At 36.2% G+C, this 20,639-nt stretch overlaps 1 protein-coding gene across 1 annotated transcript in view; it reads right to left on the reverse strand.

Moving 5' to 3' along the window:
• Positions 1-20,639, reverse strand: part of LOC121026794 (thrombospondin type-1 domain-containing protein 7A) — a 68,578-nt gene that overhangs the window by 8,288 nt on the left and 39,651 nt on the right. The window contains exons 9-13 of the mRNA XM_040469577.1: positions 20,015-20,130; positions 15,815-15,932; positions 15,439-15,584; positions 14,429-14,603; positions 9,765-9,938 (exon numbers count right to left, since the gene is read on the reverse strand). Coding sequence (XP_040325511.1) covers positions 9,765-9,938; positions 14,429-14,603; positions 15,439-15,584; positions 15,815-15,932; positions 20,015-20,130 — 729 coding nt within the window. The remainder of the gene's footprint in view (positions 1-9,764; positions 9,939-14,428; positions 14,604-15,438; positions 15,585-15,814; positions 15,933-20,014; positions 20,131-20,639) is intronic.

Below are 20,639 nucleotides of genomic sequence, written 5' to 3' on the forward strand. Positions count from 1 at the left end.
TGTTCAATTACTTATGCAGTTTTAACAAATACTACCATTTAGGCATGTTTGCTTTAGTTTTGTCTGTTGGGGAGTGAAAAATAAGATGAACGTGATGTCCTATTATTAGGTCCTCTTCCTGTTGTGATATTCCTCCATATCTATCCAGCAAAAGCCACTATTTTAAAGTAGATACATGGATTCCTTTGCCATGTTTTTTATTCTTTTAATATAATACGTTATATGAGGTATGTATATATCCATAAAATACAGCACATCTGGTCCTCAAACAACATGGAGGTTAGGGGCAGTACCCCTATGCAGTCTAAAGTCTGTGTAGAACTTTGACTCCCCAAAATTTAACTATAAACAGCCTACTGCTGACCGGAAGCCTTACTGATAGTTAACACATACTTTGTATTATATATGTTATGTACTATGTGCTTAAAATAAAACCAGAAGGAAGAGAAAGTATAGTTATTGCATTTCTATTAACAAAATCCACATGTAAGTAGACCTGCAGGATTCAAACCATGTTGTTCAAAGGTCAACTGGATTATTAAAAATTCTAAAAGCATACTGTATGTGTCAATCTGAAACATTCAGTATTGTAGAAGAACTATTTCTATGCGATTTTTTTATAATGTAGCTCTGGTCTTATTTAACTGCTATATAAAATTCCACTGTACTAAATGCCAGAGTTTTTTGTTTGTTTTTAGCTATTTCTTCTCTGGATGGCCTTTTAGGTTCTTTTCAATTTTTGCTATTAGTACAATGCCTCAGTGGTCCACCTTCTGCAAGTCTCCATGTGCTTCTTTAGAGTAAACATCGAGAAGAGAAATTGCTGTATATCACCATATGGATGGCTGCAACCTTCCTAAATATAACTTTTTTTTTCCCTCCCCAAAACAACAATCCACACACCCACCAGCAGTGAATAAGTGTTATCATTGCTTAAGCCTTTAATAACATTGATAATTGCCAGATTTAAAACTTCTGGTTTGTCTGGTGGGTGTGGAAGCTGTATTGTCATTCAAAAATTTTTAATGTTTACTTACTTTTGTGTGTGTGTGTGAGAGACAGACAGAGTGTGAGCAGGGGAGGGCAGAGAGAGGAAGACACAGAATCCGAAGCAGGGTCCAGGCTATGAGCTGTCAGCACAGAGCCAGACAGGAGGCTCAAACTAGTGAACTGCGAGATCATCACCTGAGCTAAAGTCGGATGCTCAACTGACTGAGCCAGCCAGGTGCCCCTATATTGTCATTTTAAATTGTAGTTCTCTAATTACTAAAGCTATTAAAGAGTAACAATGTTTTGGGGGCATTTAGACTTCCTTTTATGAGAATTGCTTCTTTATATCTTGTGGCCATTTTTTTATCCTACTGAAATCTGTGCCTTTTCTTATTGAATTGTGGGAAAAATTTATTCTAGGATAGCAGTTCTCAAAGTATCCTGTAGAGAACCTGGGAGACTTTGACATTCTCCCAGGTGCGTGTGTGTGTGTGTGTGTGTGTACTTTTTCAAGTACACATTCATGTGACTAGAGCTGGGTTTTCTTCATATACATAAACCAAAATAAGACTGCAACAGATTGAATGCAGAAGTAGAGAATCCACCTGTCTTCCTTTAAGCCAGATATTAGAGATTTGCAAAAATGTAAAACAAGACCATACTTGTGAAAGTTACTGTTTTTGTTTTGCAAAATAATTATTTTTCAGCAAGTATGTTATTTACGGTTACACAACATTGGTTTATGATTATTTTAAATCTTTTCATTTTTAATACAAACTTTTATGTATCTAAAATTCACAAAAGAAAATTTGGATCAGTCGTTGTAGATACTAATCCTTGGAAATTAACTGCCCTCACAAATATATTTTCTAAGTCTGTAATTTCTTTCTTAGCCTTGTTTATGATCATTTACTATGTAGAAGATTGAAATTTTAATTTAAAATAATTTTTCTACCTTCCCATTTTTGTTCTTTTTGCGTCCTATGTAGGAAATTATTCCCTACCTTGAGTTTATAATGATATTCTCCTATATTTTCTTTTAAATGTTGTATAGTTCTATTTCACTTTCAGGTCTATAATTTATCTAAAACACAATTTTATGTATGGTGTGAGATAAAGATAATTTTAAAAACATTACACGGGTAACAAGTTATTGCAACATTATTTACCCACCTACTACCCTACTGACTTTCATTTCTGTCATGTATCCATATATGACAATTTGTTCCTGAGATTCTTTCATTAGTTTAATTGCTTTATTGTTGACTTGTCACTCTTTAAATTATTAATGCTGTAGAATAAATTTTGAAAAAAGCCATGTAAGTCCCCTAATCTCTCCCACTTTTTCCTTCTTGAAATTCTGGGATCTTATTGGTCTTCGACCTCTTTGTATTAATTTTTGGGTCAATATCTCATAACACATTAAAAATCTGTTCAAATTGCCAGGGTGCTTGGGTGGCTCAGTCAGTTAAGCCTCCCCACTTTGGTTCAAAAATGATACCATGGTTCATGAATTCAAGCCCCAGGTGGGGCTGTGCTGACAGCTCAGAGCCTGGAGCCTGCTTTGGATTCTTTGTTCCCCCTCCCTCTCTTTGCCCTTCCCTCACTGTGCCTTGTCACTCAAAAATAAATAAATACTAAAAAAACAAATCTGTTCACATTAGGAAATGCTCAGCACGGTGAGTGTAGTTATCATCTGTCACAATACAAAGTTATTAAAATCTTACTATATTCCCTCTTATCCCTCTGACTTCTTTACGTTGTAACTGGAAATTTGTAACTCTTAATCTCCTTCACCTATCACTTACCTGGCAACTACTAGTTTGCTCCCTGTATTTATGAATCTGTATCTGTTTTCTTGTTTTGTTCATTTGTTTTGTTTTCTAGGTTCCACATATGAGAGTAATCATATGGTATTTATCTTTGTCTGACTTTCTTTAATTATACCCTCTAGGTTCACCCACATTGTCTCAAAAGGCAAGATCATATTCTTTTGTATGGCTGAGTAATGGAATATTGCACACACACACGTGTGTGTGTGTGTGTGTATTATACCATATATTTATCCATTCATTTACTGATGGACATTTAGCTTGTTTTGCTCTTGTAAATAATGCTGCAATAAACATGGGGTGCATAGGTCTTTTTGAGTTAGTGTTTTTCTTTTATTTGGGTAAGTACCCAGAAGTGGAATTACTGGGTTATGGTAATTTTAATTTTTTGAGTAACCAACATACTGTTGACCACACTAACTGTACCAATTTACATTCCCATCAAGGATGCATGAGAGTTCCTATTCTCCACATCTTTGCCAACATTTATTTCTTAGCCATTCTGACTGGTGTGAGGAGATACCTCATTGTGGTTTGGGTTTACATTTCCCTGATGATTTGTTGAGCATCTTTTCATGTTGGCTATCTATCTGTGTCTCTTTCTTGGGGGGAAAAATGTCTATTCAGGTCCTTGCACATTTTTTAGATTGTTTTTGGTGTTTTGTATAACTTCTTTATATATTCTGGATATTAACCCCTTTTTGGATTTATGATTTGCAAATATCTTCTCCCATTCAATAGGTTCCTTTGTTGTTTTGTTGACAGCTTCTTTCTCTGTGCAAAAGCTTTTCATTTTAGTGTAGTCCCAATAGTTTATTTTTGCTTTTGTTTCTCTTTCTGGACATCTAGAAAAATGTTGCTAAGGCCAATGTCAAATTACTGCCTACTTTTATTCTAGGAGTTTTATGGTTTTATGTATATGTCTTTAACCCATTTGAGTTTATTTTTGTATGTGGTATAAGAAAGTGGTCCAGTTTTATTCTTTTGTATGTAGCTGTGCAGTTTTACCGGTACCATTTATTGAAGAAACTGTCTTTTCCCTATTGTATCTTCTTGCCTCTTGTGTACCAGATTAATTGATCATGTAAGTATGGGCTCTCTATTCAGTTCCATTGATATAGGTGTCTAATTTTGTGCCAGTTCCACATGTTTTTGATTACTATAGCTTTGTAGTATAGTTTGAAATCTGAGATTATGCTGCTTCCAGCTTTGTTGCTCCTTCTCAGGATTGCTTTGGCTATTCAGGGTCTTTGTGATTCCATATAAATCTTAGGAGTATTTGTTCTAGTTCAGTGTAAAATACCATTGGTACTTTGATAGGGATTATATTTACTCAGTAGATTGCTTTGGGTAGTATGAACATTTTAACAATATTTTCCTAATCCATGAGCATGATAGATGTTTTTATTTATTTGTGTAGTCTTCAATGTCTCATCAATGCCTTATTGTTTTTAGTGTACAGGTTTTCACTTCCTTGGTTAAGTTTCTTCCTAGGTATTTTGTTCTTTTTGGTGCAATTATAAGTGGAGTTTTTTTTTTCTTTCTTCTACTTTGTAATTAGTGTATAGAAATGCAACAGGTGTCTACATATCATATCGATTTTGTATCCTGCAACTTAACTGAATTCATTTATTGTAATAGTTTTTTGGGGGAGGGTTTTCTATGTATAATACCACATCATCTGCAAGCAGTGACAGTTTTATTTCTTCCTTACCAACTTGCATGCTTTTCTTTTTATTGTATGATTGCAACATCTAGGATTTTGAGTACTACACTGACTAAAAGTGGTAAGAATGGATAACATACTTGTTGTACTTCTGTTCTTGATGGTGAAACAACTAAGAGCTTGTCTGAGGATGATGTTAGCTGTGGGTTTGTCATCAATGGCCTTTGTTGAGACTCACTTTGTTGAGTTTTCATCATGAATGGGTGTTGTATTTTGTCAAATACCTTTTCTTTATTGAGATGATCATGATTTTTTTCTATTTTGTTTGTTAAAATTTTTAATGTGAAAATCATAGTAATGTGCCCAATTATTTCTTTGCTTTCAACTATTAAGCTTCGGATGACACTTGGGCTGGAACCTTCTTTACCAGGTTGGCAATAGTGAGCATCCTTGCTTTGTTAGCAATTGCAAGGGAATGTCTCTAATGTTTTCCCTGATATTATCATGTATGCTGTTAGTTTTTGTAGATATCATTTATTAGGTGATTTCCTTCTAGTTCAAGTTAAATTGGAAGTTTTCATTGTGAATTAAGGTTGCATTCTACAAACATTGTTTCAACACATTTAAAAATCCTATGACTTTTTTTCTGTTGGTATGACTTACATCATGATTAATTATGGTATTAAGGATTTGGTTAGATAGTAATCTTTTATGATTTTGACATCTGTTTTCATTGGTGTCATTGGTGACATTATTGACTAATTTTACTGCTACACTCATGGAGCAGGGAGGATTTTCCTTATCTTTTTTTCCCACACAATTTTTTTTAAGATTTCATATAAAATGGAGTTGTTTATTCCTTTAAGTTTTGGTAAAACTCCATATAAAGTACCAAAACTGAAACAGGAATAAATAGACAATTTGAACAGAGCCATACCCAGTAAAGAAATCAAATTAGTAATCAAAAATCACCCAAAAAACAAGAGTCCAGGGCCAGATGGCTTTCCAGGGGAATTCTACCAAACATTTAAGGAAGAGTTAATACCTATTCTCTTGAAGCTGTTCCAAAAAATAGAAATGGAAGGAAAACCTCCAAACGCTTTCTATGAGACCAGCATTACCTTGATTCCAAAACCAGAGACCCCACTAAAAAGGAGAACTATAGACCAATTTCCCTGATGAACATGGATGCAAAAATCCCCAATAAGATATTAGCCAATCAGATCCAACAATACATTAGAACTATTATTCACCATGACCAAAGGGGATTTACCTGGGATGCAGGGCTGGTTAAAAGAAAGGACAAGAACCACACGATCCTCTCAATAGATGCAGAGAAAGCATTTGACAAAATACAGCATCCTTTCTTAATAAAAACCCTCAAGAAAGCAGGGATAGAAGGATCATACCTCAAGATCATAAAAGCCATACATGAAAGACCCAATGCTAATATCATCCTCAATGGGGAAAAACTGAGAGCTTTTCCCCTAAGGTCAGGAACAAGACAGGGATGTCCACTCTCACCACTGTTATTCAACATAGTATTGGAGGTCTTAGCCTCAGCAATCAGACAACACAAACCAAAGGCATCTAAATTGGCCAGGAGGAGGTCAAACTTTCACTCTTCGCAGATGACATGATACTCTATATGGAAAACCCAAAATATTCCACCAAAAAACTACTAGAATTGATTCATGAATTCAGCAAAGTTGCAGGATATAAAATCAATGCACAGAAATCGGTTGCATTCCTATGCACCAACAATGAAGCAACAGAAAGAGAAATCAAAGAATCGATCCCATTTACAATTGCACCAAAAACCATAAAATACCTAGGAATAAATCTAACCAAAGAGGTGAAAAATCTATACACTGAAAACTATAGAAAGCTTATGAAAGAAACTGAAGAAGACACAAAGAAATGGAAAAAGATTCCATGCTCCTGCATAGGAAGAACAAATATTGTTAAAATATCGATACTACCCAAAGCAATCTACATATTCAATGCAATCCCTATCACAATAATATGAGCATTCTTCACAGAGCTATAACAAACAATCCTAAAATGTGTATGGAACCAGAAATGACTCCGCATAGCCAAAGAGATCTTGAAAAAGAAAACCAAAGCAGGAGGCATCACAATCCCACATGTCAAGCTGTATTACAAAGCTGTAATCATCAAGACAGTATGGTACTGGCACAAGAGCGGACACTCAGATCAATGGAACAGGATAGAGAACCCAGAAATGGACCCACAGTGTATGGCCAACTAATCTTTGACAAAGCAGGAAAGAATATCCAATGGAATAAAGACAGTCTCTTCAGCAAGTGGTGCTGGGAAAACTGAACAGCGACATGCAGAAGAATAAACCTGGACCACTTTCTTACACCATACACAACAATAAACTCAAAATGGGTGAAAGACCTCAATGTAAGACAGGAAGCCATCAAAATCCTCATGAAGAAAGCAGCCAAAAACCTCTTTGACCTTGGCCTCAGCAACTTCTTACTCAACACATCTCCGGAGGCAAGAGAAACAAAAGCAAAAATGAACTATTGGGACCTCATCAAAATTAAAAGCTTCTGCATAGCAAAGGAAACAATCAGCAAAACTAAAAGGCAACTGACAGAATGGGAGAAGATATTTGCAAACGACATATCAGATAAAGGGTTGGTATCCAAAATCTATAAAGAACTTCTCAAACTCCACACCCAAAAAACAATAATCCAGTGAAGAAATGGGCAAAAGACATGAATAGACATTTCTCCAAAGAGGACATGCAGATGGCCAACCGACACATGAAAAAATGCTCAACATCACTCATTATCAGGGAGATACAAATTAAAACCACAAAGAGATACCACCTCAGGCTAGTCAGAATAACTATAATGGCTAAAATAAACAACTCAGGCAACAAGAGATGTCGGCAAGGATGTGGAGAAAAGGGATCTCTTTTGCACTGCTGGTGGGAATGCACTCTGGAAAGCAGTATGGAGATTCCTCAAAAAATTAAAAATGGAACTATCCTATTAACCAGAAATTGCCCTACTAGGTATTTATCCGAAGGATACAGGTATGCTGTTTCAAAGAGGCACATGCACCCCAATGTTTATAGCATGGCTATCAACAATAGCCAAAGTATGGAAAGAGCCCAAATGTCCATCAATGGATGAATGGATAAAGAAGATGTGGTACACACACACACACACACACACACACACACACTGGAGTATTACTCGGCAATCAAAAAGAATGAAATCTTGCCATTTGCAACTATGTGGATGGAACTAGAGGGTACTATGCTAAGTGAAATTAGGGAAAGACAAATATCGTATGACTTCACTCATGAGGACTGCAAGATACAAAACAGATGAACATAAGGGAAGGGAAGCAAAAATAATATAAAAACAGGGTGGGGGACAAAACGTAAGAGACCCTTAAATATGGAGAACAAACACAGGGCTACTGGAGGGGTTGTGGGAGGGGGAATCAGCTAAAAGGGTAAGGGGCATTAAGAATCTACTCCTGAAATCATTGTTGCATGACATGCTAACTTGGATGTAAATTTTAAAAAATTAAATAAAAATACAAAAAAAAAGTTTGGTAAAACTCAAAGCCATTTATGTTTTAGTTTGTTTCATGTATAAGTAAATATTTGATACACTTGAGTTTCTAATAGTTACATAATCCATAGTTTAGATTCTGTATCATTCTTGATAAATTATAAAATTTAGATTATCTTGAAGTTTCTATATTTATTAGGAAAATTTATTGATAATTTTTATTTTTTTAAGTTTATCCATTTTGGGGGGGGGGCAGAGAGAAGGAGAGACAGAATCCCAAGTAGGCTCTACACCATCAGTGCACAGCCCTACGTAGGGCTTGAATTCACGAGCCCCGGAGATCATGACCTGAGCCAAGATCAAGAATCAGACGCTTAACTGACTGAGCCAGCGAGGCACCTCTAGTCATAATTTTTAAAACTCTACTCTATATGATGTAGTAGTTATTTTGCTCTTTTTTCCTGATTTTTTCCATGAGGTGGTCTATTTAGTTAGTTTGGTCAACTATTGGTTGTTGATTATTTTGTTTGTTTTCTATCTCACTGAATTTATATTTATCTGTATTAGTTACATTTTAGTTGAGTTTAATGCTTAGCTCATTTTCATCTTTTCTACTCCCCTATTTAGGCATTTCAGGCTTTAAGTTTTCTTGTAAGTACTTTTGTGCTAAATCCCACATACCATTTGATGTGTAATGCTCTAGAAGTGTCGTTTCCAGTTTTTACTGCTGTGTGCATGGTGACATTTCTTTCGCAATTGCTGTGTTACTGATTTCTAATTTTATTTCGTTGTCATTTGGGGGTGAACAAATTTTTCCTTGGGTCTGTTTCATTTATTGTAACCCCTGGCTTTTCTCTACTTCATTACCTACACCCTCCTAGGACGTAGGGAATGGTTTATCTGTTTGGTAAATTAGGGAAGATTCAACTGACAAGGTGCATAATTATACCTAATTCTTGGGTTAAGTCATCTAGCCCATTTGGCTTTTATTCTAAGCCTTCTTCACTAACATTCCAAGCTTTTGTCTCCAACTTTTCAGTAAAAAAAAGTAGTATTTTGGCTCCCATTTGCTATTAATTGTGATACTCTTTAATTGTTTCCAAAGACAAGCAGGAAGGAGAGGACCTATGTTCTACACTAGATATAAAGTCTTTTGTTTTCACTTAGACTGCCTCTGTGTTCCCAAAGTATGACATTTTAATGCTCTGTTGTTTTTGAAAATGTCATGTACTGTTTATATTGGGTGCATGGCTCTATATGTGTGTATACATTCACATATAGACACATAAACATGTATGTTCATGTGTTATGTCATATTAGTTCTTACCAATACTTTATCAATTTATAAGAATATAATAAAAATCTCTCATTTTGATGCGGATTTGTAGTTTTTCTTTGTTTCCTTTAACTTAAATAAAGGATATTGTTAGAGTCATACATGATCAGGATTGTCTGAGTGTCCAAATAATGTGCTCTTAATTATCTGGGCCTTCTGTAGCTAATAAAACTGTGAACCATTTTTTACATTTTTTATCTAATTTTTGAAGGGTGAGAGATTTTTCTTCCTGTAACTTTTTAGGACTCAGAATCCTACTCTTAATTCTCAGTCTTAAGAGATCTTAGCAAATTTACTTATTGAACAGAAAATTCTATATCTTACGCTTTTGTCTCTTAAAACTAAATTGAAAAGATTTCATGAATTGCAGCACTCACCATCACATGATTTTGTTTCTAACATTTGCTCTGGGCATAGATGTTGATTTTCCAGTTCTTGTATGATCACAGCTCTGGAACGGACCTGTATTCCACCAAAGCCTAGGTCCTCACCATTCACGCAGGTTATCTGACACAGGCTCCACGAAGACCAGTCCTTCAGATAACAGTCACCTGTAAAACACCGGTTGGTAGTTCATACACATACCCATAAATAGCAGCCGTCCAGCTAGTAATTATATTTCTTCACCTCACTGGGAAATGTTTTTTGGTATGCTAGTCATACATGATATTTATAGGATTTAGATAAGTATTTAATTTTGGCAAGTTTATATGTGGTTTACAAGTGTATATTAATGTTAGTTTTGGAGTGGATGTTGATGAATAGAAACTACAGCTTCCAGGATCTTGTGTCTTATGATTCACCTCCTCTTAAGAGACAACAAACAGTTGATTAAAACCTACCACCACTCCAGGGACGCCTGCGTGGCTCAGTCGGTTAAGGATCTGACTCTAGATTTTGGTTCAGGTCATGATCTCAGGGTGGTTGGTGAGTTTGAGTCCCGCGTCAAGCCCTGCACTGTTAGTGAGAAGCCTGCTTGGGATTCTCCCTCTCTCTCTCTGCCCTTCTCCCTCTTTCTCTTTTGTGCATGTGCTCTCCCTCTCAAAATAAACTTTATATATTAAAAAACAAAACAAAACAAAAAACCTACCACCATTCTTGACATTATGGTGAAGAGGTTTATTAAGCACTTGGTAGTACCAATGAAAATCTAAATATACATGAAATTTGTCTTGTAGATATGCATAATTTCAAAAACACTTGAACTCCAAGGCTGAGAAAACTGGCATTTATACTTTAGTTTTTCCTATTTCTTGCCAGAGGTGTGAGGTGAGACGTCAATTGAGCAGCAACTGCAGTAGTAGTAATAATCCTTGTGACTTTATCTGACCTACATCTTCAATTGAATTATTTTTTCAATTATTTATTGAAGAAGAATATGCATGAAAAATGATCACATATTATAAATGTTCAAATTTTCACAGTCTGATTTTATAACTTTGCGGCCAATGCCCAAATCAAGCAACAGGACATTCTCAGAATTTCAGAAACGTTTCTTGTGTGACATATGGAATCGTACCATCTGTATGTGTAAAAAATACTTCACTCATTTATGTTTGCAGGATCCACATGTATTTATGTAGTTTCACTGTGATCGTTAGTGCTGTATTTTACTCCATTATATGACTGTATCATAAGTTAGATACCATTCTTTTGATGGGCAGGTGGAGAGTTATACATTATTTCTATAATGAATACTGCTATTGTGAACATCTTAGTGTGAGTCTTTGAACTTATATATGCATTTCTACTGGGTGTATACTTAGGAGTGGAATTGCTGGGCCCTGGTGTATCCTGCGTTCAACATCTTCAACCATTTGGAGAACAAGGAGGATTTGATGAAATATACCTTTCCTGTATACCCATCCATTCTTCAGGACTGACTGGTGATACTGTACACAGGCTATAGTAAATTATGATAGACACGAATCCACAGGGATTCTTATCATTTTAATTATTCCAGCCATACCATATGCATAATTCATATTGCCTTATATTATGCTGAAGATGCCTAATATTAGCACAAATTTGCCTGGAGATCTGATTAATGAAAACATGTCTTGTGTTATAATTAAGAAATCTTGGCCAGACGTGAATAACTGGCTAATAGGTATATGTATAACAGTAAAGTGGAGTGATTTTTATAGACCTTTATTATAGTATGTCATTAATAGTCAATGTCCTCCTGAAGTGCAGAAAATTCTACTAAATTTTAGAAGTGTTAAGGAAAAAGAAACTACAAAGCATGTTTAAATACTTTGGGGTTACTCAGTTTTTAAATACATAGGAAAAACTATTGAAATTTTAAATAGTCCTCTCAAGATAAAGGTACTGTAACTACACCCCAGCGATTGCAAACTACATGGAAATAAAACATATCTTTTTTTTTTTTTTTTTTTACTGGTAGGCTTTATCTCTGTGATTATATCACTTGACATAGTGTATTTTACAACAAAACTCAATAAATCTTTTAATATTTGTCTGTGAATTATATAATTGTCACCCCGAAAGAATCCATGTCAGGCTTTAAAGGCTGAATAACAGCAAATGACAGTGAGACATTGGGCTTGTACTAAACATACTTTTATGTTTTGACCATATAAACCATTATAATAATAAACCACACTATGCCTGCAAAAGATAGGACAAGTATATAAAATGCACTTCCTCCTTCAGTATTTTACTTACTTTAAAGCTTATTAGCTCATATGTTGCTAGTTTTCAAAACCCATTATTGGAGAAAACTGGCAACTGGGATGAAGAGATGGTAACTTAGAAGAGCAGCCTCCTTATGGGTTTGTAATTAATTTAATTAGAATAGTGTGTTTGTTCTGTTTTATGTTATTGTGGGATCTTGTTTTCCTTTGGGTAACTTAGGACAAATTTCAATCTTGTGTTTATTTATGTTACTATTAGATTAGCACCAGTCTCTTCCATTAGAAGGTAAACTCAATGAGGACAGGGTATATATGTCTCTCAATGTATTGAGCCCTGTGCCTAGCCCCCAGTAACACCTGATAATAATAATAAAATGAGTGGGTGATTGTGCTGTAGGAAGTATAAGAAAACAAGTAGACAAACTCCACAGGAAAGCAGACACGAATTCCTGGCAAGGCTGCTAGTGCTGCTCCGTGTTGTGGTTATCATGATAATCCTATTATGGTGCTGGAGATTTGGCTCTGGAATAGACAGGCCTTCCAACTTTTAGTTCTGGTGCCTTTTGACTATGTGGCCATTTAGCACATCAAAGCCCAAAGGTTCAGTCCTTGGCTCTGCCCAGAGCCCTTACCTGCTGCCACAGCCTCAACCTTGGTCAGCTGTGAAGCAAAATGATTTTACTGAATTGTATGTGAGAATGTGGATTGCAATCAGGCCAGTTTTTTGTGGGGTGGGGGGAGGGCAGGAAACGGAGTAGGGGAATTGCTGGGTCAGGAATAGTTTATTATTAGCAGGTGCAGGAATGTCTAAGAAGCAACACTTAATCGAGGTCTTGAACGTAAGATTTTTAAAAAGATCTTTCTTCATTTGAAGCAGATGAAACTATAAGTACGTACAAAGGCTGTTGTTACGGTTGTGAGGAATGCCCTCAAAATCTAGCATATAGTTCAAAATATCAGGGATTATTTTACTTTACTGCTCTGTTTTAATTTTATTCAGTTCATCTTAATAAACTATAGAAAGTGCCAATATTATCATCTCAAATAATTTACTTAAGAATGAATAAACTGATGAGAGAATGAGCAACCCATATAGTAAGCTTTTTACAGCATTTAGAGACCTCAATCCATTAAAATAAACTTTTGAAAATATGTCCTCCATCTTTAAAATTTCCTTAAACCATAACTTTTTTATTTAGGTAGTCTATTTTTGTCTCCAGTCAAAATTTGTTTGCCAAATCCTTATTTTTATTTTTTGGGGATCTTATTCAAAATAACACATTCCTTAAAGAGATCAATTTTTTTCTTCTCATAATTATAAGCAAAGTGGAGAATAAAAACTTTCCACTGAGGGTGAAATACAGGCCATTTACTTCCAGTCTTATTTCTCTCTCGTCTACTAATAAATTGTTGCCCCCATCTTTCTCAAAGCCTTAGGCTCATGCTTGATGTTGAGCTTATTTTGATCTTCTGTCTACCCTACAGTTCTCTGCACCAAGCCCAACTTCCTGAATATTAGCTTATCTTGTCTTCCAATTATTTCTAAACTATTTGATATACTATTTGATATTTGATATATTCCAATATTAGCTTATCTTGTCTTCCAATTATTTCTAAACTATTTGATATACGATATTTGCTTTCCACATTTTACTGCATGAACCCATGTGTCCAACTCTGAATTGTGGTAATTTCTTTCAATATTTTCTTCCATAATATTTTTTTCTCACTCTCGAATGATTTTGCTGGGGAAAGGATTTTAGGCTCATGACTATTTTCCATCACACTGTGCATATATTCCATTGTCTTCGGACTTTCATTGTAACTAAGAAGAATTTTTTATGATTCTAACTGATTGCCTTCCAGTTGTAAGTACTCTTTTTTTTTCTTTCTGCATGCTTTACTAGTTCTCTAGTTTTCTACATTTTGTGTTTTAACTACAGTGTATCTAGGTGTGATTTTGTTTTTGATTCTTTTCAGGACCCAAAGTAAGTTTTCATTAATTATAGGACTTAAATCTTTTGTTAGCCATTTGTGTTAAAACCCTGCTTCTCTCTCTCCTGGAAATCCTAAATAGATACAAATTCCCTTTCATACGTTCCCTGTCAAGCAGGAGCCTAAGGCCTTAACTGCCCTCCTCTGCGGGTGTTAGAACCCCAGGGTGACAGCAGAGGCCACACGGGAGACCTGGACTTCACCCTGAGTTGGCAGTAACAAGGCAGTAACCCCTGCATCCACGCTACGTATCCAGTTGTTGACACAGATACTACTGAATGAGAAGACTTGCTGACATGCCTTAACTTAGACTAGCAAGTGCAACCTCTTCTCTATCCTAGGTCTAGTAAGAAATGACCAAACTATGAATAACATTTTGTTATTGTTACCTGGGCAAGGCTGGGTGCAGGTCTCCTCGAGAACCATTTTTTTATTACCCTCTATAACGGGTTCAATGTCAGTACAGAATTCTTCATCCACCACTTTGCCGAAATCATCACCTGACCCATCACTCACTACACAAGAAATGTTCCTCGTTCTGGTCCCTTCACCACACTGGGCATCCTAGAACGCAGGAAGAAATAACTAATTAGGAAAAGAAAAATAATTCATTAGCAAGCTCATCACTTACAGTCATCTTCTGCACCATTGATCTTGATTTATGAGCAGTTAAAGAAGCATTTGAAACCCTAGAGAAGAAGTCCTGTAGGAAACTAGCCATAAAGTATACAATGAACAATTTATTTTTTTTTTTTGTAGCCGAAGACAGGCAAATAAATTTTCATTAAAATGAATCTGTCTCCAAATGATTTTAAACACACAGGACAGGGACTGCTGGTTATCAAAACTAATTAAACAGTTAGGAAATAGCAAGGGACCTAAAATCTTTAAGAGGAAACATGTCATCTGTAAGTTCTGAAAAATATTTCTGAAACTAAATCTCTGCAGATAAAGAACACACCTCTCTCTCTGTCTCTCTCTGTCTCTCACTCTGTCTCTGTCTCTCTGTCTCTCTGTCTCTCTGTCTCTGTCTCTCTCTCTCTCTATATATATATATATTTTTTTTTAAAGAGAGAGTGAATGTGAAGAGGGGCAAAGCGAGAGAGAGAGAGAATCCTAAGCAGGTTCTGCACTCAGAGGGAAGTCAGACACAGGGCTCTTCTGTATGACCCTGGGATCATGACCTGAGCTGAAATCAAGAGTCGGATGCTCAAATGACTGAGCCACCAAGGTGGCCCCCCCACACCTTTTTTAAGTAGGCTCCATGCTCCATGGAGCCCAATGAGGGGCTTGAACTCATGACCCTGAGATCAAGACCTGATCTGAGATCAAGAGACAGACGCTTAATTGCCTGAGCCATCCAGGCGCCCCTCTATACAACTTCTTGAGATTTGATTACCTGTACTTGGCATAGAGACCACTGGCCATATTGCCATTGATAACAGGGCTTCACTGGGCAAGGCTTAGACTGTTCCATCAGGGCAGGGCATGGTCGTCCATCACCCTGAAAGGGCTGAGTCACTGTTCGTCTTCGGATCATTTTTCCTTTAAGAGATACAAAGTGATGCAAAGTGATATATTTGTGTAAGCATCTATCTTGAAAGAAGGCATCACAGACATTTCTCCTGAGGAGATCCAAGGGACAAGTCTCAGATATTTTGAAAGGAAAGACACTGATTCAACCTTTATGAAAATTATCTGGTAAGCATTAAAGCAAGAGTGATATTTCATATTCCTTGACTATTAATCTAATGCTAATGAAGGTACAAACAAACCTGTGAGGCCACATGTTTGAGAGCATTCTGACCAAGGAGACCAGTCAGAAAGCTGACAGTTGATAGGACATTCCACCATGCAGGATGTGTTCATCTGCCAGTTCTTCTCCAGGCCAAGCTGAAAGGAAAGAGGTAGATCTGTTTTACTGACCTGGAAGGATGGCATGATGTGTCTTATTATTAGAGGGAGGATGGGAGGAAGAAAAAAAAATAGTAGTGGGGAGGAGAGGAGAGGAAGAATAAGCAAGATGCATAATAAAACAAAATGGTATCTGGAGGACAAACACCCAAACTTAAAACTATAAAGTTGTTCAACCCACGAGAGTGGGAACAAAGGGCACAGGATGAACAGAGGAGTCCATTTACTCCATATGCATTGCTGAACTTTCAAATTAAAAAAAAAAAGTTTTTAAATTTTAGCTAATGCTATCATTTTTTTAAGTTAGTTATGTTTTTTAATTTTTTTAAATGTTTATTTATATTTTGAGAGAGAGACAGACAGACAGAGGGGGAGTGGCAGAGAGAGAGGGAGACACAGAATCCAAAGCAGACTCCAGGCTCTGAGCTGTCAGCACAGAGCCTGATGTGGGGCTAGATCTCATGGATCATGAGATCATAACCTGAGCTGAAGTCAGAGGCTTAACTGACTGAGCCACCCAGGCACCCCTTAAGTTTACTTATTTTGAGAGAGAGAGCATATATAATTGGGGGAGAGGCAGAGAGAGAGGGAGAGAGGGAGAGAGAGAGAGAGAGGGAGGGAGGGAGGGAGGGAGGGAGGGAGGGAGAGAGAGAGAGAGAGAGAGAGAGAATCCCAAGCAGGCTCCATGCTGTCAGTGTGGAGCCCTCCGTGGGGCTCTAGCTCACAGACTGTGAGATCATAACCTGAGTTGAAACCAAGTCAGACTGTTAACTGAGCTACGCTTGACCTCCTAAATTCAAAAAATATTTTTTTTTTTGAGATAGACAGCTAGTTGGGGAGGGGCTGAGGTAGAAGGAGAGAGAGAATCTTGAGCAGCCTCCATGCCCAGCACAGAGCCCAGTGCAGGGCTTGATCTTGAGCCACTCAGGCATTCCCGTTGTTGAAGTTTTTAAATAAGGAATGAAAAAAAAGTAGATTTAGTCTCCAAATTGGTTTACTTTCCCTAAAGGAGTAACGAGATAGGTGTAAGCATGATTGCTTCCCATTAGTTAAAAACCAAGAATATCACCAATATCTAGATTTATAATTGTATCTTTGGGATATTATTTCTTTTTATGTGTCATGTTAAAACTGAAAAACAAAAGGTTTAAAAGACAAATTATCACTCAAAAACTAATAATATAACATTGAAATAATATTCAATAATAGTTAAGTATGTGATCTCTCTCAAAAGGAAATATGGGTTGCCAGAATTTTTTGATTACAAATATTTTATACGCATTTATTTTTTACAAAGATTTTCTTTTCTAAAACTGATCTCAGCAGCTAAGTGAGGTATAATTTACTTATTTTGGTTAGCCTCTCATTAGATTCTGATACTGTGACATTTTATTAGCATTGAGTTCCTTCCTTGTTTAAGCATCCTGCTTTTAAAATATGAGATTTCAAACTCATCTACTTTTTATATGCAAACAGTTAAAAAGCCCAAGGTACAAAGTAGCATGAAAATAGAAGTGCTTAAGAGCTTGTTAGGAGACTACAGGTTTTGTTTTGTTTTTAATCCTTGGGATTTTTAAAGTGGTTTTTAAAATTTTTGCATGAAAGAGAAGTTTATAGTGTCTATGGTATATAGTAAAAGATGGCCAAAGAAATGTTATATTGTGGTTCAAGTATAGCTCTCAGCTCTAAGTTGTCCACTGAGAGAGGATCAGATCAGTGACTGTATGGTACACATCTCTCCAGGCATTCCTATTACATTCTTCACCAGTAATACTTGACAAAGCTGAGGATTTGGTATGAACATTTTTACCATATCACTTAATTAAGGTCTCAAAAAGTCACTTAAATCATGGGAGGTTGGAGAAAGGAGACTTAAGGCAATTATATGCTAATAAGGATGTGTAACATTTAAGGCAGATAATAGTTTCATGGAGAGAGGGTTTGAATCACAGAATTCAGCTACTATGACTTATTTCACTGCAGAGTTGAAAAGGATGTCTGTTTATAGATCTTTCTGGTATCCAGTGGTAAGACATTTTAACAGTCTACTATGGTTTTTTCTTACATTTATTGTTCCTCTTTTTTTCTTCTTCTCTTACTCTCTCATCTATCTAAACATATGTATCTAACTAAATGAAAAGAAACCTGTTCAGGGATCAAAGAAGAGGAAAGGAGAAAGCAATTACTAGCATTGGATGAATAAATGTCTGAAAAACATCAAAGAAAAAAATGCTATATAAATGCTAGATAGGTTTAACCCTAATTGTCCCCTTTGCTGTGGGGGAATGGCATTATTTCTTTCTGGTTCTTAGGGAAACAGCAAGAGTTAGCTACTGCTGTTGTTCTGAATGCAGGGTTTGCACATGAATTAGTAGGTAGGCAATCAATCCATTATTTAAAAAGATAGCCAGCTTTTCTCAGGGATATTAGTTAATACTACCGCATCCACGGGGATGCATAAACAGGATAGGAGTTGTTTATTCCAATTCCTGTTGAGAGTAGCACTGTACTTCCTAAAGACAGTGATTACTACAATGTTATGATTTGAATCCCTAATTGTTACCACAGTATTCAAAAAATGTAACATTAATGCATAAAAGTAAATTTATCTAGGCTCCTGGATAATTAAAATAACAGTTATTTCTCAAGGTTTTACTCACATTTCATTTAAGAAATAAAGGACTCTATTTATACCTCTGTCCTGTAGTCACTTATTTTTTAATTGGTTTTGTATGATTTGGAGTTAGCTTTCACAAAGCTCTCAGCTATTTAATGTATATTTCATTCTGATCCAGGAGGACATTTACATGTACGTTTGCAAAAAAGGAGATATATTAATCAACTGGAAGTAGATGAAAGCTCTCCAGCCAGCATATGACTATAGTAATGTTCATTAATACTAATGTTATTTTTTATAATGGTTACATTACTTTGATGTTACTAGTTTCAAAACCAAATTAATTCAGGTATAAAATTTATAACTAAAGTATGAATACACTAAATTATGTAATAAGATGGTAGTGGAAGGAATTTACTAACTAAACAACTTGTTTTCAGAATACTTAGCAACTCCATTCCCATGGACAGATATAAGGAAGTTGTTAGGTCTACATGATAAAGATATCAAATGGATTGATATTATCTCCATCTGGAGTTTTCTCTTAGTAGCTGGAATAATTTACCATGGGCTTATATAGCCCCCAAGATGTGTAGGTAGAAGTCATGGTCACCATGTCTGCTGAACCCTAATGAGGTCATAAGCTCCTCTCTATGTGTTCAAGATCTATTGAGGCTCCTGTTTATCTTGGTTCATGTTTAACGCAGTGGGGTTTAGATGCAGGAGGAGTTAAAACCTGTCAGGAATGTGGGGACCCTTTTGGTATGGAAGTCGGACAAAATAATTACAACATGAAGTGTAGCTTCAGGAAGAGAAAGGCCAACAACTATGTTTCCTCACATTTCATATGGTCATACCTAGAAATGATGACATTACTTTTATAAATTGGAAAATTAACAGTTACAATTCTCTGCACCTCAAAGATATAATGGCAGACTTCATTCCTTTGTTTGAATTTCAAGCTCTCTCTTACCCAGACCTGAGTACTTAGACTCTCACAGCTGGATATTAGATCCTAATATCAAAATCTGCTACCAAACCACATGCGATCAATGTTTAGCAACAGAGAGAATAAATGATGGCTCTTGGCAGGTGTCCCAGGCAACACAAAATTCACATGAAATTACAAAAGATGATGAGTAGTCTGATTAAGATTTATTGCCTTTATTCACCTTGATTACTTATTGTTCCCCAAGCATTTCTTTCCAAATAGGCTAATTAGCATACCTTTGGGCTCCAAGCAGAACAAAATACAGGAAATTATGTGTAGAAATCAGTAGTTGGACAGTGTTTCTTTTCAAGAGGGTGCTTAACAGCCTCTGAGTAGTATAGAAAACCATCTGCTGGCAATGAGCTGCACTGAGCACAGGTCACTTGGCTCAGCATGAATTGAAATTATTAGGGAAGAATTTACTCACAAAGATATAACACAGTATCCCCTCACCTCTTCACAATATTTCAGGTCAACCGACTTGCCATCACTTCGAACACAATCCAACATCCTTGTTTTAATGCCATTTCCACAAACTGCCTTCTCACTGAGCTGACACGTGCTCCAGTCTGAAAGGAAGGGAGCCCATCAGAACAGAAGGCTATGTATGAAACAGATTTCAAATGAAACTCTGATGACCTGAATCCCATATTTAATTCACAACTGCTTCCTAAGCCCCACAATCAATCATCCCACATGCAGAGCATATGGGTCCCGGCTTTGAACATATCAAGAGTCAAATGGAATTGCTGGGGTTGCACATAGCTATGGGGATTATTCTTGAAGGCAGATGTCTACCTGACAATCTTGACAGCTAGCCTTTTGGTGACAGTGTGAAACTGGCTTTGGCCTGCAGATCGAATGTCACTTAAAAACGTTTTTTTCCTAATAAAAGTAGAAATTTAAATTTTAACATTATTTCAAACAAAACACTATTTCACTTACTGTCCATACTTAGAATGTTTTAAAATATACACTTATTTATTTCAAAATCACTTTGGCCATATCTATTTAATTCTTTTATTTCATGTCTTTTGCAAAGTAATTCTTTCAATCTTTCTTTCCAGGGTAGCATAGC

Source organism: Herpailurus yagouaroundi, unplaced genomic scaffold (assembly GCF_014898765.1).
Source record: "Herpailurus yagouaroundi ecotype Mexico unplaced genomic scaffold, PumYag 162484, whole genome shotgun sequence".
In the NCBI taxonomy this organism is placed as follows: domain Eukaryota; kingdom Metazoa; phylum Chordata; class Mammalia; order Carnivora; family Felidae; genus Herpailurus; species Herpailurus yagouaroundi.